Below are 22168 nucleotides of genomic sequence, written 5' to 3'. Positions count from 1 at the left end.
GTGCCAATGATTGGCACATAGTAGTTGCTTTGTAAATTTAAGTCATTTTTTAAAATTAATTGCGTGTACCTTCTAGAAAGATGTCATATGAGATAATAATTGTAAAGCACACTCAGCACAGCGTCTGGCACATAGTAAGTACCATGTAAATGTAAGCCATTATTATAATTATTATTATTATTATTAATTTTTTTTTCTTTAATAGTCTATACTTCCCAGGAGGATGTTGTGAGCATCAAGTGATATAATAATTGTAATGTGCTTAGTATAGTGCTCAGCACATAGTAGGTGTTTTATAAAAGTAAACCATTATTATTTTTTTTTCATTAATAGCACCTATCTCCCAAGAGGATGATCCGCTGGAGATAATAGTTATAAAATACTTAGCATAGTGATTGGCATATAGTAGGTGGTTAATAAATGCTATGTTTTTAGGAAGTCAGATAAGCCTTAGGAGACTTTGGGGGTGAGAGAAGGGAGGGGTTGGGGCCTGAGCTGAGGGAGAAGACTGTTTTTCAAAGCCTGGGATCAGCCTCTCCCTGGTGCTTTGAGAAGGTGATGGCCAGGCAGGAGTTGGCTCTCTGCTGCATTTTCTCCTTTCTGCACTAAAAGTCTCCTTCCGACTTCTAGGAAAGGGATCCTGGGCACCAGATGCGGTCTTTATGGTTCTATGCTAGAGGAGACTGGTTCGGGGCAAGAGGGCTAGACTTTGGAAGAATGGGGGGTTGAGATCCCTATGGCTGCAGATCGACTCAGGAAGCCTACTAATATTTTCTGTTTTCATTGTGCCTTTATTTTCTTTACTATTTATCAATTTTAATTTATCAAATCAAATTTAATATCAATTACATTTGAATCTTGTGCAGCTGCATGTGGCCCCAGGGCTGCACGTTTGACACCTCTGGCTCGAAGGGTCCCTCAGTGAGATCTGAGGCACAATTTGAACTCATGTTTTCCTGATTCTAAGTCGGTAGCCTTCTCTGCCTTGTCTGTTTGCAAATAGAAGAGACACGGACAGAGACAGAGAGAGAAGAGGAGAGGGAGAGAGAAGTGAGTGAGGAAGAGGGAGAGGGAGAAGAAAAAGAAGAGAGAAATGGGAAAGAGGAGGAGAAGAGAGGGGAGAGGAAGAGACAGAGACACAAGGAGAGAGAGAAAGAGAGAGAGAGAAGAAGGAGGAGGAGGAGGAGGAGGAGGAGGAGAGAGAAAGAGGGACAGGAGAGGAGAAGAGAGGGGGAGAAGTGGGGTAAAGAAGAGAGAAAAGAGGAAAAGGAGAGAAGAGAGGAGAAAGGGAAACAGAGAGAAAGAGGGTGGAAAAGACAGAAAGAGGAAAGACAAATGGAGAAGAGAGGAGAGGGGGAGAGAGAAACAGAGACTGACACAGAGGAGTGGGGTGAGGAAGAGAGAGGAGGGAAAGAGAGGGAAAAGGAGACAGACAGTCTACACCTATGATGAGCCAGATTCTGTGCAGAGAAATGGCCTTCTTTAGTTTCCTCATCTGTAAAATGGGGGTAATAATGGGACCAAAATCTCAGGGTTGTTGTTAGGGTCAAATGAGATAGTAATTATAAAATACTTTGCAAACCTTAAAGTTCTATATCAAAAAATATTATGTGATAATACATGTTATATTATAAAATGCTGGCTCTTGATTCTCTTCAACTTTCTAGTCTTAGAGGGTTAGGTAGTGAACTGAGAAGTGAATTCCTCACATTCTGCTAGCCAAAATGTGTCAGATGCAGGACTTGAATCCAGGTCTTTGACTTTGAGACAGAATGAACAAAAGATAATTAAGGAGGGAGGACCACCAGCATTTGGGGGGATCAGGAAAAGCATCCTATACAAAGGTAATGCTTGACTCAGATTTTTGAATAAGAAAAGGGAGTGTCTGAGATACCACTATACACCTGTCAGATTGGCCAGAATGACAGGGAAAGATAATGCAGAATGTTGGGAGGGGATGTGGGAAAACAGGGACACTGATACATTGTTGGTGGAATTGTGAACATATCCAGCCATTCTGGAGAGCAATTTGGAACTATGCCCAAAAAGTTATCAAACTGTGCATACCCTTTGATCCAGCAGTGTCTCTACGGGGCTTATACCCCAAAGAGATACTAAAGAAGGGAAAGGGACCTGTATGTGCCAAAATGTTTGTGGCAGCCCTGTTTGTAGTGGCCAGAAGCTGGAAAATGAATGGATACCCATCAGTTGGAGAATGGTTGAGTAAATTGTGGTATATGAATGTTATGGAATATTATTGTTCTGTAAGAAATGACCAGCAGGACGAATACAGAGAGGATTGGCGAGACTTACATGAACTGATGCTGAGTGAAATGAGCAGAACCAGGAAATCATTATATACCTCAACAGCGATACTATATGAGGATGTATTCTGATGGAAGTGGATTTCTTCAACAAAGACAAGATCCAACTGAGTTTCAATTGATCAAGGATGGACAGAAGCAGCTACATCCAAAGAAAGAACACTAGGAAATGAATGTAAACTGCTTGCATTTTTGTTCTTCTTCCCAGGTTATTTATACCTTCTAAATCCAATTCTCCTTGAGCAACAAGAAAACTGTTCGGTTCTGCACTCATATATTATATTCAAGATCCACTGCAATCTATTTAACATGTATAGGACTGCTTGCCATCTTTGGGGAGAGGGCGGAGGGAGGGAGGGGAAAAATCAGAACAGAAGTGAGTGCAAGGGATAATGTTGTAAAAAACTACCCTGGCATAGGTTCTGTCAATAAAAAGTTATTAAAAAATAAAAAAATAAAAAAGAACAAAAAAAAAAAAAAAGAAAAAGAAAAAGAAAAAGGAGTGTATTACAGATTTGGAGTACCGCCAGGACAAAGGCATGGAGGTGAGAAATGGAGTCCTTATGCTTCTTCAGAAAGTAGATCATCACCAAGAGGTGGGATGGTCACCAGTTGGGTTGATTCATTTTTGGTCTGGGTTCTGTTGGTTGACTCATGAGATATCTTTCAGTTCTGAGATTCTTTGAAATATCTGAAGCCAGCTAACTACTCTTTCCAGATTCTTGGCCAGAATCACACAGCTAGTGAGAGGGGTTTTAAGCCCAGGTCTTTGTAGGAGATGGAAGGTACCTTGGAAACCTCCCCATTTTACAGATAAGGAAACTGAGGCACAGAACTATTAATGACTTGTCCAGGATCACACAGGTAATAAGTGAGATGTTATTTGAACCTAAGTCTTTCAAAGAGCTTGAAGGGAACCTTGGAAACCAGTGAGTCCCATCCTCTCCTTTTACAGATGAGGAAACTGAGGTAGAGCTCTTTTTTTTTGGGGGGGGGCTGAGGCAATTGGGGTTATGTGACTTGCCCAAGTCACACAGCCAGGAGGAAGTATTAAGTGTCTGAGGTCACATTTGAATTCAGGTCCTCCTGACTTCAGGGCTGGTGCTCTACTGCACCAACTAACTCCTTCCAGTTCATTGATTTTTCTTTGCTTTCAATTCAAGTTTCCACCCATTCTTTTCCTCGGTCTTTTTCTTGAGCCTATGCTTCTGCTTTTAAGATAGAAGGAATGGAAACAGATGAATTCAATCCAAACAACTTTTACTTAAAAGCTGATTTATAAATATGGCTTTGGGCAAATCACCTCCTCTCCTGTCTCAGTCTCTGCTCTTTTATCTCTGAAATGAGGGAAATGAGGGAGTCCAATTAGATGGGTCCCAAAGTCCCTTCTGGCTGCAGTTCTTGGTCTTGGGATCTGCCTTGGAATACAAAGTGTCTGAGAGTAGGGATTGTCTTATTTCTGCCTTTGAATCCCCAGGGCCCACACCCTGCCTGGAACCTCCATTTTTAGGCGGTTGGTTGCTAAGCACTTTGCCCTATGTCTGTGGGAGGTGCTATTTGATTATATTTTTAAATATTGTTCTGTGTGAACCCTGGGGGCAGCCACTCCCTGGCCCTCCCCATTCTGGGGCCCACTGGTGGCTTGATTTGCAAGACTGGTTTAAGGAGAGCCATTTCTTATGACATGAGGCGCCCAACTGTGATTAGAGGGAGAGGAGGAGGTGGAAGATGAGATGGAACTCTTTTCTGGAGGCTGGAGGGAGGCTGAGGGTCTTTGGGTAGGTCAAAAATTGGGCTAGGTCAAAAGTCCTGGCTCTCCCACTTAATACCTACTAATCTTGAGCAAAGTCATGGTATCTAAAAGCCTGATCTTATAGTAAAACCAGGGGGTTGGCCTAAGATCCCTTCCGGTTAGAAATCTGGAATCTTATTTTCTTGGCTATGACTTACAAACCAAGAAAACCTCTTTTTCCTATTTCAATAAATGTCAATCATTTAATAAACCCCAAACTTCCACGACTCTGGGGTTGGTTGGGAGTGGTAGGAAGGTGAACTGTATCTCAAGTGGCCTTCCTGGGATTCTGTTGATGCTGGATGGCTGCCATCGCCCTCTCTTCTGGGAGGTAAAGGGAGAATTTAAAGCTTTACATTCCTGAATTCCTATGAGCAAGCAGACTGGATCTAATCTGTCTTTTTTCCTGAATAGGCCAGACTCTAAAGGATGTAGCCCAGATAGAGAAGGAGTTACCAAAGATTGGATTCTGGAAGGGATTGAGCCCAGGGTCACACAACTAGGAAGTGTGTATGAAGCAGAATTAGAGCCTGGGACCCTACATCTTCCTTCCCTCTCTTCCTCCCTCCCTCCCCTCCCTCCCTTTCCTCCCTTCCTCCCTCCCTCCCCTCCCTTCCCTATTATTGATACTATCACTGTTACCTTTACTATTATTACTATCATCATAACTAGTGTTACTATTACTATTATCATCATTACTATCACTGTTACTATTACTATTGTTATGGGTATACTACTACTATTATTGTTACTGTTTTAACTATTATTGTTATTATTATCCTTGATGTACATATTATTCTTATTCCTATTATTACTATCATGATTAGTATTACATTATTATTACGATTGTTATTATCACTAGTTACTGCTACTATTATTGCTATCATTGTTATTATCACTGTTCTTGTTGGTATTCCTGTTACTACTACTATTATTAGTACTGATGCCATCACTGTTATCTTTACTATTATTACCATCATCGCTCCTATGATTACTATTATCACTATTACTATCACTGTTATTGTTACTATTGGTATGGGTATACTACTGTTACTATTATTGACACTGTTACTGTTACCTTTACTATTATTACTATAATATCATAACGATTGTTACTGTTACTATTATCATCATTACTATCACTGTTTCTATTACTATTGTTATGGGTATGCTCCTATTACTATTATCGATACTATCTCTGTTACTTTTACTATGATTACTATCATGGCTATTATCACTGATACTATTACTATTGGTAAGGGTATACCATTATTGGTACTATCACTGTTACTATTCCTAGTATCATCATTATTAACATTAGTAGTAGTAGTATTCCTGCTGCTATTGCTATTACTTCTATTACTACTATTACTGCGGCTACTACTACAGCTACTACTACGGCTACTACTACTGCTATGATTGTAGTTGGAAGGGACTTCAGAGTCCATCTAAACTATGTGCTCTCACCAGTTTTACAGATAAGGGACAGGGCTGGAAGGGATGTGGGAGGAATTGGAGTGTTATGTGCTGGGACAACATTGCCAGCAGCTAGCATGGGAGAAGCTGGGAGACCAGGTAGGGGAAGGCAGTTGTGGCCGGGTTCTAGCTCCTTTCTCCCCGGAGCCGAGGTGGATTTCCCTGACTTCTTTCCCCTTTTCTCCACTTACAGTGTAGGAAGGTGTGCGACCTGAACATCTCTGAGAGATGTGCCTTTATCCAGACCAACCCAGACTGCCAGAGTGGGAGTGGATACCTCAACTACCTCAAAGGCATCTTCTGCCTCTTCTCCCCGGACCTCCTGCCTTTAGCGGTCACTCTCTATGTGAGGCTTTATCCTTGGCGGGAGGCTGACCTCCCTCTCTCCTTCACACCCCAAGGAGCAGGAGATGGGTGGGGGATGAGCCTCAGCTTATGGGACCCAGAGGGCTTCCAGGTGTCAGAACTGCTCAGTCTGGGGGGGATTAGCTGAGTAGGGGAGTCCCTTCCTCACCCCAACCCTAATTCTTCTTTATTTCTTGGTTAGGTATTCTGGCTGTTTTATCTCTTTCTGTTCCTTGCTGTCACAGCTGAGAAGTTGTAAGTCTATCTTTTCCCAGGCTTAGAATGGGGTGGTAGAGGATGGATGGGTGGGGGTCTACACCTCTGACGTGGGAGGAAAGGATGTGGGGTTACAGAGGAGGCTGTAGAACTGGGTAGAGCTGGGTGAGAGTTGGAACCTTGTTAGGTCCCCCTGTTGCTTAAGGCCCAAAGAGAGCCCACAAACGTCATTAGCCATGGTGAGCTAGGAGAAATAGGCCTGCTATCTCAGTGAACGTCTTGCCCAAGGAGGCTTCAGGATCCATGTTTCTCCTTGCAGTTTCTGCCCCAACTTGTCAGCGATCTCCACCACCTTGAAGCTTAGCCACAATGTGGCAGTATCCTTTGCAGTGATGGTTATTCGGGAGGATGCCCTGGAAAAAGGAGTTGGGATCTGGGGAATAAATCAAGGGGAATAAAGGTCTTGGGAATGGAGAACAGTAAAAAATGGAAAAAAGTACCTAGAGGATAGAGATTAGATTGGAGGAATAAGGAAGAAACTAAGGGGGAAGGGAGGAAAAGGCTGAAGAGAAAAGTGGGAGAATAAAGAAAAGGCTGGAGTGGTGGGGAAGGAGAGAGCTAAGGAAATGGAGAAATGGCCAAGGAAATGGGAGGCCAAGTATAAGGAAAAGGGAACGTCTAGAGGTTTGGGAGAGAGGAGTCTGGTCATAAGGAGGAGAATTCTGGGGTCATAGGAAGGAGGGAAGTCTGGGGTTATGGGGATAATTTGGCTACTAGGAGAATTTGGGGGTCACGGGGAGGAGAACTCTGGGATCCTAGAGCACAGCCTGAGAGAAAAGACCCAGCAGACAGAGGCCGGCCAAGGAGCCTGGAAGGGTTTGGGAAAGTCTAGGGGATGATGAGGATGTGGAAGATTGGGAGCCTAGACAACAGGAGGAGGACAGTGGTCCAGAAGAGGGCTTAGGGGAAGGCCCCACAGCTGAACAGAACCCCGGGAGCTGGGGAAAATGGGCAAGATGGGATTCTGGGTGAAAGCTCTGGGAGAAGCTCCCAGGGAATCACTCGTGCCTGGGAGGGGCTGGAACTGCTGCCGCCCTTGCAGGGACTTTCCTTGACCTGGCTCTCTCCATGGTGTTACCTTCTTGGCCTTTGGCAATGGGGCCCCTGATGTCTTCAGTGCGCTGGTGGCTTTCTCCAATGCCCGCACGGCTGGGCTGGCCATCGGAGCGCTCTTCGGTACGGGGTCAGGGCGGGCGGGTGGCTGCTGGGAGGAGCTCCGGGAGGGGCTGTGGACCAGCCTGACCCAGGGGCGCCATCTTGGTCTCCTCAGGTGCCGGCGTGCTGGTCACCACAGTGGTAGCCGGCAGCATTGCTATCATCCGGCCCTTCACGGCAGCCTCCAGGCCCTTCTTTAGAGACATAATTTTCTACATGGTGGCCATCTTCCTGACCTCCACCGTGCTGTACACAGGCAAGGTCACTCTGGCCTGGAGCCTAGGTAAGCCAGCAGGCTGGGGAACGGAGGCCCAGTTCCTGTTGCAGGGGGAGGGAAGGGGGTTTGGAGTTAGCAGTGGGCCAATGAAAGTAGTGGGGGTGGGAGGGGGATCCTGGGGGATGCTGGGACCTTAGGCTTCTTTCACCTACATGCTGGCAGGTTATTTGGGCATTTACATCTTCTATGTATTCACTGTGGTCCTCTCCACCTGGATATATCAGCGGCAGAGTGTGGCAGTGCTCACCCCCTCCCTACCCCCCCCACCAGGTAAGGAGGGTCCCTGCCTTGGGGAGGGCAGCACTCTGAGGACTGGGAGGTTGTGGATTCCAGGATCTTGTCTCCCTTCTCCCCTAACCCTCTGCTCCTTCTCAGCCTTGCCTTCCTAGACCTGCTTCCGGCAGGTAATTGGAGAGCGGCCTGGAAGGGACCTCAGAGGCCATCCTGAAGCTCCCCCTCACTTTAGCCATGAGGGATCTAAGGTCCAAGCATGGGCCTTGCCCAGAGTCACACAGGACTAAGTAGAGGAACTGGGATTTGACTTTAGTAACAGTGTCAAGTGGTAGACACCAATCGGTCGACAAGCATGCTATCATTTAGTTGTTATTCTATCACGTCAAAGCTTTATGACCCCATTTGGAGTTTTCTTGGCAAAGATAGTAGTTTACAAATTCATTCTTCAGAGTGTTCCCATTTTATAGATGAAGAAACAGAGTAGTGAGTTTCTAAGGCCAGATTTGAACTGTTTCTCTTTTCCCCCTTTTTTCCAAGCCATCCTATCCACAAGGTCCCAAGATAATCTCAATTTGATCCTCAAAACAACCCTATGTGGGAGATCCTATTGTCATCCTTTTACAGATGGGGAAACTGAGTCTAAGAGAAGTTTAAGAGTTAGGAGGGCCCTGAGAGAGGAACTAGCCCATCTCACCCACACCCGAACAGGGAGCTTGTCTATGGTAGAACTTAGAGCTAGAGCTGAAAGGTATGTTAGAGCTTTTTGAGTCCTTCCCCTTATTTTTTCAGATGAGGAAACTGAGACCCAGAAAAGTTACATGTCTTTTCCAAGGTGACACAGAGAATATGAACCAAAACCAAGATTCCAAGATTTGAACCCATATCTTGAGTCTCCAAATGAAATGCCCCCTCTGTTATAGCATGATTTCCTCTTGTCCGAAAAGCCTTCCTCTTCCTAAAGGAAGAACTCAAGCGATCAGGAACCCGTCACTACTGATCTATCCGAGGCTAGACCCATCCCAGTGCCTCTTCTCCGCCCTTTCGTGCCTGCCCGAATGTGGCAGCTGCCTCTTTTTAGACGGGGGCAAAGGGACTGAGCTCTGTCCCCTTCCCCTCCGGGAGGCCCATGGATCTCACCTGCTGATTACGTCAGATGTAGGGATAGCATCGAGAGTTCCAGTGGGTTCTTTCCACTATTGGTCATTGCCCAGCCTTGTTCCTTAATCTCTCTTCAGGGTCTTATTTCCCCAGATAGACTAGAAGCTCCCAGAGGCAGGCACCTGGTGTCTTTTGTTTATCCACCAAGACCAGCCCATGGGCACAGCGGATAATTGGTAATTTTTACTAACTCTCAGAAGAAGTGAGTGGGTGACTGAGTGATCTTCTCCTTCTCACCTATACAGTATTGGAATCTGAGGATGGGAAGTCTTCTGTGACCAGCAGCTATGATTATGGTAAGTTACCGTAATATTTTTATATGATTATATTTATGTTATTATTATTATATTTATTATTATATCATAATATGATCAATTATGGTCATTATAATAACAACAATGTCAATAATAATAAATAGATAAGAACAAACTCCCCATAATAACAATCTCCAATAGCTATGATTATGGTAAGTCTGGGTGGGGTAATGTCAATGTCAAACAATGGCAATAATAATAAATAAATTAGAACAAACTCCCATCTCCAGTAGCTACAGTAGGTCTGGGTGGGGTAATTGATAATAACAACAGCAATAATAATAAATATATAAAATAAAAACAAACTCTTCCATCACCAATAACTATGATTATGATACATCTGAATGAGGGTTAATAATAATAATAATAATAAGTAACAATAAACTTCCAACAGCTTGATTTTGCTAAGTCTGGGTAGGGTAATTAATAATAACAACATCAATAAAGAAACTCATAACAAGACTCTTCCATGGCCAACAGCTATGATTATGAATGGGATTGATAATAATAAAATAAATAACAAAAAACAATTCTAACAGCTATGATTGGGCTAAGTCTGGACGGGATAATAATAATGATGATGATGATGATGATGATAAATAAAAACAATAGGATTTTATAGTAGAGAAAAAGAATGCTAGCTGTGGAACGAAGCAGGGTTTAAATCCCAGCTCTGTGTGACTTTAGGTAAGTCATTTAACCTCTCTGGATCTCTGTTTTCTCTTCTGTTAGATGAGTGGATTGGATTAGGTAAATTCTGAAGTCTTTGGCTGTTTTATGCTTGTGATAATTATCTGAGAGTTACCATGTGGTCTCCCTACATTTGGTAGAATGGAAAGATGCTATGGCAAGAGGAGAAGCTTTTTCTCTAGAAGGGTCATGGATCCATAATCAGTTCAGTGATTATGTTGATTATCTTATTATTATATTATACCATATTCTATATTGTAATAATTAATGATTGTATTATATATATTAAATTTAATATTATATTATAATAATTATCTATAACAATTATTATTGTGTCTTTATGTGTCAGGAACTGTGCTAGGCAATGGGAACAGGGAGAAAGTAAAACAGCTCCTGCTTTCCAGGAACTTGCATTAGTCACCTCATTCTGTCCTTTGTGGGAATGGTGGGATAGAAGGAGGTAATGAACCCTTAGAGGTCACATGCAAATGAAAAACAGACTTTGGGGGAAGGACACAAGTTTTATAGGTACAGGTTGCTGGGTCAATTCAAGCATCCCCCTGTCTCACTCTGGTTGTAACAGCAGGAGTCAGGCAAATGCCCTGAGGATACCAATCTACAAGCATTTATTAAGCACCTCTTATGTCCCAAGGCTCTATGCTAAGCACTAGGAATACAGAGAAGTCTATAAGCATTTATTAAGTACCTTTCATGTCCCAGGTACTATGCTAAGTACTAGGAATATAGAGAAATCTCCAAGTATTTGTTAAACACCTCTTATGTCCCAGTACTCTACTAAGCACTGGGGATCAGAGAAGTCTACAAGCATTTATTAAGCACCTCCTTTGTGCCAGGCACTAAGCACCAGGGATACAAAGAAAGATAAAATGAATTCCTGCCTAATCCAATGCAATCAATATTTATTTATTAAGGGGCTGCTACAAACCAAGGACTGTGCTTAGTGTTGAGGATATAATTAATAAAAAGAGAGTCCCTTCCTTTAAGGGGCTTAATAATTCATTGAGGGAGACGACATGCAAACAGTTCTGGACAAAGAAGCCCTGTACAGGGTAAAGCGGAGATAATCAGGGGACAGAAGGCACTATCGTTCTCATTGGAAAGAGTGAAAAGTTTACTCTCTCTCTCTGTGTGTGTGTGTCTCTGTCTGTGTCTGTGTTTCTGTCTCTCCCTCTGTCTCTTATCTCTTTCTCTCTCTGTCTCTCTGTGAAATGAATCGTAGATTTAAAGCTGGGAGAGATAATTCATCCAACTTTCTATTTTGCAGAGTGCCAGAGAAGGAAAATGATCTGATTTACATCACACACACACACACACTAAGGGGCTTAACTGAGATTCGAACCTAGGATCTTTCACTGCAGCACAACACAAAAGTCCTCTGCTTAGAGTAGCCATCATGGTTAGGTAAGAAAATTCAGTCCCAGACTGGGGACCAGGGAAGCTCCCAGATGGGAATACTGAGGGACCTTCAGTCATCTAGCAATTAGTAAGCTCCTATTGTGTTCCAGATACTGTGTTGAGTTTTCCTGGAAAGGTAAAAAAAAAAAAGTCTGTGTCTTCAAGGAGTTTATGGGGGAAAACAAATATTTAACTACAAGGTCTACAGTATAAATGAAAGGTGATCTCATTGAGAACCAACTTACCCAAGGAGAGATGGGGGAAGTCTCACCTAATCCCGACTTTCTGCAGCGGATGAGTACAAACCCCAGTTCTTCTGTGAAGAGTCCACAGTTCGGATCCTGACACGGTCCCTCAGCCCCCTGGACTACCAGAAGTGGAAGCGGAAACCCTGGTACTTGAAGCTGCTTAAACTCTTCAAGGTACTTGGGATAGGGGGTGGGGAGTGTCATTAAAAATAGAAGATGGGGGTGGGGTCTCCTGGCAGTTTTGTCCTGGTAATCAGTCTGAGGGGGAGAGAGAACTTTGATTGTATCTTATAGTTACTTAGGACTTTAAGGTTTTCTTTCTGATAACCACATAATGCAGTCAGAGAGCATTAGCATTTATTAAACTCCTACTGTGTGCCAGGCACTGTGATAAGCACTGGAGGGACAAAGAAAGGCAAAAAAAGGGTCCCTCAGGAAACTCCCAGTCTAATAATGACATGCAAACAATAAAGGCAGGAAAAATTGATTTGTCCATTGTCCAGATGGGATAGCTGAGGCCCAGAAAGATTTTTCTAGGTCCCATATGAGTTAGTATATTCAGTATTTTACACATAATATGTTAGTAAATCTTTATTATTGTGGCTCAGTCGTTTATTAGTTGTGGGTGACACGGTGCCTTAACCCAACTCTGTGAGCTCTCTGAGCAAGGACTGAGGTTTGGGGGTTTTTGGTTGGTTGCTTGGTTTGGTTGTTTTTTTGGCCTTTCTATGTATCCCTACTGCTTAGCATAATGCTAGTAGGTGCTTAATAAATGTTTGATGACTGACACATAGCAGGTATTTAATAAATGCCTGATGACTAATATAGTAGGTGCTCAATAAGTGTGCAGTTGACTGACACATAGTAAGTGCTTAATAAATACTTCCTCATTATTTTGCTTTCATTGCTAGAAGGTTTTTCCTTTATCTCAAGCCTAAAATCTGTCTCTTTGCATTTTTTTATCTGCTGTTTCTAGCTCTGTCCTCTGAGCCCAAGAGGGAGACTAAGAATGGACTGATGATTTCAGGGGGATAGGAAGCCTTCGGTTCTAGCAGATCAGCTCCTGCTCTGCCACCTTCCAATCCTGGGGAACCCAAGAGCTTAAGGGACTTTCCTAGGGTCCCACAGTCAGAATTGGTCAGAGGCCGGCTTTCTGGTCATTATACATTCTCTCAGTCCAATTGAATAATTCTAATTCAACTCTTAAGGGTGCCTATAATGTTCTACCCCTTCTCCCAAGTCCCCCTTTCCTTAGTCAGCCCCTCAAACAAGCATCTATTAAATGCCTACTGTGTGTCGGGCACTCTGCTAAGGACTGGGGGTGCAAAAAAAAGGCAAAAATATAGACCCCATGCAAATGATTATATATGTACAGGGGATGTTTAGTAAGTCATCCCAAGGGGAAGGCCCTAGCAGGAAGAGGGACCCTGGAAAGGCTTGTAAAGGTATCTGAGCTGAGTCTTGAAGTCGTAGCTGGCGAGGAGGGACAGGATGGGCAGCTGCCTCTCTAGGCCTGATCCCCTTTCAGTGTGACCTCCGTCTATCCCGGTTGCTCTACTGCACCCGCCTCCAGCTGGTCATTATCCCAAGCTGAGAAACCCAGAACTAACCCCCAGTGTGGGCTGGGTGGGACAGAGGCCTGTGGGAATATCATCTCCTGGCTCCTCGACACTGAGCCGTTCTCCTCGACTGCCCTCGGTTCTTAGCTTCCAGAAGTGACCGTCCAGCTTTTTGTTTCTGACCCGTTTTTGTGTCGTGGGGCCAGGTGCCGGCAGAGTTTCTGCTGGGGCTCACGGTGCCTCTTGTGGACCTGGACAAGGATGATCGCAACTGGAAACGGCCCCTCAACTGCCTCCATCTGTTTACCAGCCCCATGGTCTGTGTCATGACTGTGCAGTCCGGAGTGTGTGAGTATCCCATAGTCACTGTTGTATCTTATTCTGGCCCAGTGGGACCGTTAGGTCCTGAACTGCTATAATAATAATATCAAATTAATAATAATAATAATAACAAAAACAATCATAATGACCATGATGATAATAATACTAACAATAAATAATAATAACAAACAACTCACATGCTAAAGACTGGGGACACAAAGTTGGAAATGACATAGACCATCCCCTCCTCAAGTTTGAATGTAGAGGAAGTGAGAGGAAAAAAAGGTCAATGGGCGATCAACCAACATATTTAAGCAATGGGATACCAAGGTCCTCAGTGGGCTTACATTCTAACTGTAAAGGGAGAAAAGCAAGCATTTATTATGCACCTACTAAGTGCCAGGCACTGTGCTAAATGTTTTATAAATAGTAGCTCATTTTGGGGAGAGAAGTGCTAATAATAATAATAACTATTGTTATTATTATGCCTTATATTTTCATTTATTGCTATTTAGTTGTTTCAGGGGTTTTCTTGGCAGAGATACTGGAGCACATTTTACAGATGAGGGTAATTGAGGCAAACAGGGTGAAGGGTCTTGTCCAGAGTCAAACAGCTAGGAAGTGTGTGAATTCAAGTCTTCCTGATTCGAGGACACTCTTAACTACTGCCTGTATATTTTTATAGCACCTACTATGTGCTTGGCCCATAGTAGGTATTATGAAAATTTACACTTCCAATCTGGTCTTAGGTGGCTCAGTCTGTTCTCTGAGTGTTTCTTTCTCTGTGAACCTGAGAGGGTCTGGACCCGCTGACCCTCTGAGATGGCTTCTCTCTCTCAATACAGATCGGGAATCTAAAGGGAAGCTCCTTCCCTCCAGGGGGTGTACATTCTGTTCTGTTTACAGCGGGGGTAAGCAGATAATTCCCCCTGGGCATCCATGCCTCAGTGATACCATCTGGAAAAGGGGGTGCACTCGGCTCCAGTGGTCCTTCTGATCCCCTGCAATGGCCCCTGGAGGATTTCAGGATCTGAAGATGGGGGGCAGGAGGTGGGGGGGGACAGGCTTAAGTTGGGGACAGATCCAGGAGTCCCAAAGCTCATCCTCAAATCCAGGTTCTCCTTTTGGTCATTTAAGTGCATCCAGATAAAGGAACAGCCTGGCCTGCAGGAGGGTCCATTCAGTGAGCCCCAAGGTCAAAGCCAAAGCCCCAGGAGCTTTCTGGCCTCTCTCACCTCCCCCTTAGCACCCCCTGCCTGGATTAGCTGCACAGAACAATCTCTACAGACTTTTCTTCGAGTCCATTCTGTGTAAGACTTCCAAGTTGCCCATTCCCTTTTCAAAAGGCCTCAATGGCTCCCCGTTGCCTAGAGTCTCTTTTGTGTCAGGCTGGTGGGAGCTGAGGTCCCCTTCTCAGGTTAATCACTTTAAATAATTGAAGAACATGCTAAATTTCAGGTAGAAAGGGCTCTGTAGAGCTCAGGGGATATGGAGGTGAAGGCTCAGAGAGTGATATCCTCTGCAGATTGGAGGCCTGGAGATTATAAGTCCTAGGTATCAGAGGGGGTGTAGTGGACAGAGTCGGGGAGACCTCAGACACTGACTGCCTGTGTGACCACAGTTTCCCCATCTGTAAAAGGGGGGTGACAACAGTACTTACCTTACCAGGTTGTGCAGATCAAATGAATGCTTGTAAAGTGTTTAGTACAGTGCCTGGCACATAGTAGGTATTTAATGCTCGGCATATAGTAGGTGCTTAATAAATGTTCCTTCTTAGAACAGTGCCTAGCATACCATAGGAGGTTAATGAATGCTCATTACCTTCTGTCACGGCATAAAGTATTTAATACATGTTTATTCCTTCTGAGCACAGTGTCCAGCATACAGTAAGTGCTTAATAAATGCTTATTCCCTTCTAGCACAGTGCCAGATAAGTACTCGTTACATTGATTGATTGGCATCCAGGTCCCTCTTGACCCCAGCTCTGCACTCACTCACTCTACCGCTCATTAAAACCCAGTGGTTTGTGGCTGATAAAAAGCTAATTTATGTTGTTTTCAGGTGCAGGGGGAGAATATTTCCGGGGTTGGGGTGGGAGCATATATTCCCGGGACTGGTTTGTAATTTCAGTAGGAGAGGGGTTTGGGGAGGGGGAGTCTGTGCTCTCCCCTCTGCTCACCCTAGGAAGGCTTCCTGGGGGCAAGCTCTCTCTCTAGCTGAGAGATGTCCCAGGAGGGTCATTGTCTCTTCTCTCTCCAACAGATGGATTCTATGAGATCCAGGGCATCTTCCCCATCTGGGGGGTCACATTGCTGGTGGGCTGCTTCCTTGCCTCCGTTACCTTCTTTGCCACCTCCAATGACCGACCTCCCAGGTTTCACTGGGTAAGAGGCTCCTTTCCCCCCATTCCTGGCACCAGATACTCAGAATTGAGACCCCGGGGAAGGAAAGTATGTTAAAATAAAGTAAAAAATAATAAACGGGATGCAAGGCTTAAGGCCATTTTGCCTGCTGCCAGGTACTGTGCTTATCTCATGTGACCCTAGGAGGTGGGTGCTGTTATTATTCCCACTTTGCAGATGAGGAAACTGAGGCAGACAGGTTAATGACTTTGCCCAAGGTCAGACAATTAAGTGGCTTGAGACTGGATTAGAACTTATCTTCCTGACTCTAGACCCAAGAATTTAATCACTGTGCCCCTAGCACCTCACAGAACTGTTGTTCCAGGGGCCTTAACCCGGGGTCCGTGAACTTTTTTAACAATTTTTTTTGATAATTGTATTTCAATACTCGATTTCCTTTGAAATTCTTTGAATTTCAATTTATTTTGTGCATTTTAAGACATTATTTGTGTGGGAAAATCCATAGATTTCACCAGACTGTTGCCCAAGGAGTCTAAAACACAGAAAAGATTTGAGAAATCTTGATCTGATCCCATCCCCTCATTTTACAGATAAGGAAACTGAGGCCCAATTGATTATCCACTGTCACAGGGCTAGAATATGGCAAAGGCAGATTAGGGTTTGGATACAGGGGATTCAATGTCCTTGCCATTATTCTCCATTGACTTGATTTCATTTGTATATTCTTCCCCTTTGCCTCTTTCCCTTCTCCCTGCCCCCTCACCATATATCCCCCCTTTCTTCCTATTCTTTCCTTCTTTCCCTGCCTCTTTATCTCCCCTTCTGTCCCTTCCTCCTTTCCCCCCTTTCCTCCTTTCCTTTTTTCTCCCTCTCCCTCTCTCACCCTTCTTCTCTCTTCCTTTCCTTTTCCTTCCCTCTCCCTTTCTCCCTATCTCTTCTTCCCTCTTTTTTCTCTCCCTTTCTCTCTTTCTTCCTCTTCCCGTTTCCCCTTCTTCCCCTCTCCTTCCATCTCTCCTTCCCGCTTCTCTTTCTCTGTCCCCCTCTTCTCCAACTCTCCTTCCCCTTCTCTGTCCCTCTCCCTCTTTTATCTCTTTCCCTCTTTTCTCCCTCTCCCTTTCCCCCATCTCTCCCTCCCTCTGTGTGTGTCTCTCTCTCCCTATCTTTCTCTGCCCCTCCCTCCCTCTCTACCCTCTCTCTGTGTTTTTCTCTATTTCTTTGTCCCTCCGTCTCTCTCTGTCTCCCTCTCCCTCCCAAATCTGTCCTTCCCTCTTTTATCTGTCTCTCTCTCTGTCTTTTTCTGTCCCTCCCTCCCTCTCCCTCTCTACCCCATTCTCTGTCTCTTTCTCTATTTCTTTGTCCCTCTGTCTATCTCTCTGTCTCTGTCTTTTTCTGTCCCTCCCTCCCTCTCCCTCTCTACCCCTTTCTCTGTCTCTTTCTCTATTTTTGTCCCTCTCCGTCTCTCTTTCTCTCTCCCCCCCTCCCCCCTTCTGCAGATCTTTGCCTTCCTGGGCTTCTTTGTCAGCGCCCTTTGGATCAATGCAGCAGCCACCGAAGTGGTGAATGTCCTAATTTCTTTGGGTATCATCTTCCAGCTCAGCAACACCATCTTGGGGCTGACTCTGCTCGCCTGGGGGAACAGTATCGGTGGTAAGGTTGTCAGGTGCAGGCCTGAGCTCACCCGGTTCTTGATCCTTTTTCATTTGGGTTTATTATTCAATGGTCTCCATTTACATTGTTCTTGTTCCTGGGCATTTTCCTGGTTCTGCTCACTTTACTTTGCATCATTTCCCATGAGTCTTCCCTTAAATCTCTGTCATTCTTCTTATTCTCACTTCTGAGCCCACCAGGTGGTGGTGCCCTCTCCATCTCCCCTTTCTCTCGCCCTCTCCCTCTCCTCTCTCCTCAGACCTCGATCTTGCTGTCCAGTCTGTACCCTCTCCTTCACTCAGGGCAATGTGGCATAGTTGATCGAGCATTGGACTTGGAGCCAGTCCTTCATATCTTACCTCTCAGCTTTTTAGTAGCCGTGTGACCCTAAATCAATCACATAATTTCTTTGTGCCTGTAAAGTGATGGGGTTTGGACTAGGTAGTCTTTGAGGTCCCTTCCAATTCTCAATCTGTTACACCATTTATTATCAAATTTTATTCCCTCAGATTATCACGTGTATATACCGATGTTTATATGTAGTATCTCCCCAGGGGAATGTAAGCATGGGACGTAATCCCTTCCTTTGCATCCCTGGAACTTAACACAGTTCCTGGCTTACAGCAGAAACTTAATAACTTTTCTGGTCTTGATGGATGGAGAGCTTGGGTTCATGGTGCCTTTTTGAACCACTCTTTCCTTTTCTTGCAGATGTCGTCTCAGATCTCACTCTGGCACGGCAGGGGTACCCACGGATGGCCTACTCAGCCTGCTTTGGGGGCATCATCTTCAGTATCCTTTTAGTGTCTGATACCCATCATTCAGTGTTTTTGCTAAAATTTCCCAAGTCACAGGTCCTGGGATGGGGATGGGAGAAAGGAAAGGACACAATCCTTGTGCTGCCTTCTGTCTCCTGCATGAGCTAATATCATATGCACTGAAATCTAGGATCCCAACAGAGGTTCTTTTAAAAAAAACAACAGATTAGAAATGACTTTTCAGACCATGAGTTATTATTATTATTTGTTTATTTATTTATTTTTTGGTTAATAGCACCAGCTACAGTAGTACTAGTACTACTAGTAGTAATAGCAGCACCTATAGTAGTAGAAGTTATAGTGGTAATAGTAGTTGCAGCAGCATTAATGGGAGTAATAGCAGCTGCTATAATAGTAAGTAGTAGTAGTAGTAGTAGTAACAGCAGCAGCAACAGCTATAGTAGTATAGTATATAATATAATTGTATAGTAATAGCTGTAACTAGAGCAGTAGAAATAGTAAGCATTAGTAGTAGTACTAAGTAGTGTAGTAACAGCTACAATAATAGCAGTAGTAAGTAGTAGTAGTAGTAGGTTGTTGTGGCAGCAACAATAATAGTAATACTAAGTAGTAGTAGTTGCAGAAGCTATAGAGTAATAGTAGTAAGCAGTAGTAACAGCAGCAATAGAAGTAGCAGTAGCACTAAAAGTAGCAGCAGCAGATGTAGTAGTAATAGTAGTGGTAGCAGAAGCTGTAGTAGTAGTAGTAGTAGCAGCAGCAGCAGCTACAGTAGTAGCAGCAGCTACAGTAGTCAATAGTAATATTAACATTAGCAGCAATAGCTGCAATAGGTAATATGCAGTAGCAGTAGTAACAGAGCAGCAGTTAATAATAGGACCCACTGCTGCAATAGTAGTAGTAGTAGGCAGTAACAACAGCAGCAGTAATAGTAGTGGTAGCAGAAGCTGTAGTAATAGTAGTAGGAGTAGGAGTAGGAGTAGAGTAGTAGTAGTAGTAGTAGTTATAGTAGGAGTGATAGATAGCAAGTAGCAGTAATAATAGTAATAATAGCAGCAGTAGTAGCAGTAATAGTGGTAGCAGAAGTTGTAGTAGGAGTAGGAATAGCAGCAGCTACAGTAGTCAATAGTAATACTAATAGTAGCAGCAACAGCTGCAATAATAGTAGGAGGTAGTATGCAGTAGCAGTAGCAACAGCAGCAGCAATTAATAGTAGGACCCGCAGCTGCTGCAACAGTAGTAGTAGGCAGTAGCAACAGCAGCAGTAATAGTAGTAGCAGTAATAGTAGCAAAACAATAGCTACAGCAGCTGGATGACACAGTGGATAGAATGCTAGGTTTGAAGTCAGGAAGACTCATCTCCTGAGTTAAAATTCATCCTCAGACACTAGCTGTATGAACTTGGGCAAATCATTTAACCCTGTTTGCCTCAGTTTCCTCAGCTGTAAAATGAGCTGGAAAAGGAAATGCAAGATATTCTTTAAAAAAAAACAAACCCAAAATCCCAACCTCAAATTCAAATGAGTTCATGAAAAGTTGGATATGATTGAATAACAAAAAGAAACCAAAAACTTTTTCATTCATTCTTACACAGAGGTAAGACATGGGGAGAGGGGGTACACCCAGTATATTTTGCCCTACCTCCAGCTTTTTCCTACCCTGCTTGACCCTATTTTGGCTCTTATTCCACTTGATTTTCTCTCTTGGGCCTATTGCATGCACTTAAGATGTAAGCACACAATGGCAAGAAATAATGAATTTCTATCTACTGAATTCGTTATTTTGTCCTGAATGTGACTCCAGATATACTGGTGGGTGTAGGTCTGGGCTGTGTGTTGGAAATCACCAGAAACAACATAGATGTGAAGGTAGGTTGTTGGATTCTGGGCAAAGAAACATTACGGTCATTCTGTAGAGCCACTGGGAACTATGACCATGGGCCTATAAAACCACTCATACCCTTTGACCTAGCAATATCACTAGTAGGTCTCTATCTCAAAAGAGATAAAAAACAAAAAGTAAAAGTACTTATAGCAGCTTTTTTTTTGGTGTGAAAGTATTGGAAACTGAGGGGAAGCAATATCACTAGTAGGTCTCTATCTCAAAAGAGATAAAAAACAAAAAGTAAAAGTACTTATAGCAGCTTTTTTTTGGTGTGAAAGTATTGGAAACTGAGGGGACTCCCAGCAAGGAGGGAATGGCTGAACAACTTGTGGAATATGCTTGTGATGGAATCCTACTGTGTGTAAGAAATGATGAGCAGGATGATTTCAGAAAAACCCAAACTTACACGAACTGATACAAAGTGAAAGGAGCAGAACCAGGACAACATTGTACACAGAAACAGAAGTGCTGTATGTGTGATGATCACCTGTGAATATGAATCATCAGTGTCAAGACACTGTGTGATTCCAGACAAGTTACTTAGTTTCTTACTCCCTTCAAGGTTTATCTCTTAGTAGGAAAGTGACTCAGCCAAGAACATGGGGCATTATGTACCTCCCTGCATTCTATTGAGTTATATACCGAAGCCTGTTTATTATGGCACTCATAGACTTGTTTTAAAATTTCATTGAATTTCTATTGATGCTTTAGGTTTCTGTATTCTGAAAACAACCAGTTCCCAGTGAATAAGAATCCTCTGAATTGGTCAAATGTGTTTGAATTTGCACTATATGAAGTTAAGAGTTATATAAAATAAATTTTAATTAAATAAATTAAATTAAATGACTCTTCGATGAACTTTACAAATAGGTAAGAAAACAAGCAAAAGGCAAAGAAGAAAGGAAAGACTCAATTGAATGCAGAATTTCAGAGGACAGCAAGGATAGATGAGGTTTTCTTAAATGAGCAACTCGAAGAAATAGAAGAAAACAATGGGATGGGAAAGACCAGATCTCCTCAAGAAAATTAAAAACATCAAGAGAATATCTCATGCAAAAACAGGCCTGAAAAAAAGACAAAAATGGTAGGAATTTAGCAGAAGCAGAAGGGGTGGCAAGAATATACACAAGAACTTAACTTCAGTGGTGTGATTACTGATCCAGAACCAGACATCCTGCTGAAGGAAGTCAAGTGGGCAAACAAGTGGGCAAAAGAGGTGATGGAATTTAAAATTTAAAATTTTTTTCATTTAAAATCTTCAAATATGGAGGTGTTGAAAGTGTTTGCAGCTTTCTATCTGCCAGCAAATTTGGAAAACTCAACGGGGCTACTGGATTGGAAAAGATCAATTTACATCCTAATCCTAAATAAGGGCAATGACAACGTCCAAATTACCAACAATTACATTCATTTCCCGTACTGGCAAGATTGTGCTTAAGATCCTGCAAACTAGGTTTCAGCAATATGTGAACTAGAATTACCAGAAAAGCTGGCTGGTTTTTGAAGAGACAGAGGAGCTAGAGACCAAATTGCCAACATTCACTGGATGATGGAGAAATCGAGGGAATTCCAGAAAAACACTTATTTTTGCTTCATTGACTACACTTAAAGTCTTTGTGTATATTATAACAAAATGTGGCAAAGTCCTTAAAGAGCTAGGGCTATAAAATTTATTTGTGTCTATATATGGGCCAAAAAGCAACAGTTAGAACTGAACATGGGACAGTCAATCAGCTTAAGATTGTAAAGAGAGTACAAGGTTGCATATTGTCACTTTATTTAACTTATATGCAGAGCAGCCTTAGCTGAAACTAAAGTTGCCAGGAGAAATAACAGTCTCATATATGTAGATGATACCACTCTGATGGCAGAATGGGAAGAGAAATTTTAAAGCCTCTTAATGATGGTGAAGA

At 43.2% G+C, this 22168-nt stretch overlaps 1 protein-coding gene across 3 annotated transcripts in view; it reads left to right on the top strand.

Moving 5' to 3' along the window:
• SLC8B1 (solute carrier family 8 member B1) overlaps positions 1-22168 on the top strand; it is a 34704-nt gene that overhangs the window by 9536 nt on the left and 3000 nt on the right. For 2 of the 3 annotated variants that reach the window (XM_031948637.1, XM_031948636.1), the window contains exons 3-15: positions 5786-5938; positions 6140-6192; positions 6473-6530; positions 7284-7389; positions 7484-7651; positions 7808-7915; positions 9283-9333; positions 11749-11879; positions 13471-13612; positions 15848-15969; positions 17442-17608; positions 18307-18387; positions 20175-20239. In XM_031948637.1, coding sequence (XP_031804497.1) covers positions 5786-5938; positions 6140-6192; positions 6473-6530; positions 7284-7389; positions 7484-7651; positions 7808-7915; positions 9283-9333; positions 11749-11879; positions 13471-13612; positions 15848-15969; positions 17442-17608; positions 18307-18387; positions 20175-20239 — 1405 coding nt within the window. The remainder of the gene's footprint in view (positions 1-5785; positions 5939-6139; positions 6193-6472; positions 6531-7283; positions 7390-7483; positions 7652-7807; positions 7916-9282; positions 9334-11748; positions 11880-13470; positions 13613-15847; positions 15970-17441; positions 17609-18306; positions 18388-20174; positions 20240-22168) is intronic. The other variant, XM_031948638.1, reaches the window with a different exon arrangement.

This window comes from Sarcophilus harrisii, chromosome 1, assembly GCF_902635505.1.
Source record: "Sarcophilus harrisii chromosome 1, mSarHar1.11, whole genome shotgun sequence".
Lineage (NCBI taxonomy): Eukaryota > Metazoa > Chordata > Mammalia > Dasyuromorphia > Dasyuridae > Sarcophilus > Sarcophilus harrisii.
Note: the sequence above shows the minus strand (reverse complement) of the source record. Positions and strands in the feature narration are given on the sequence as shown.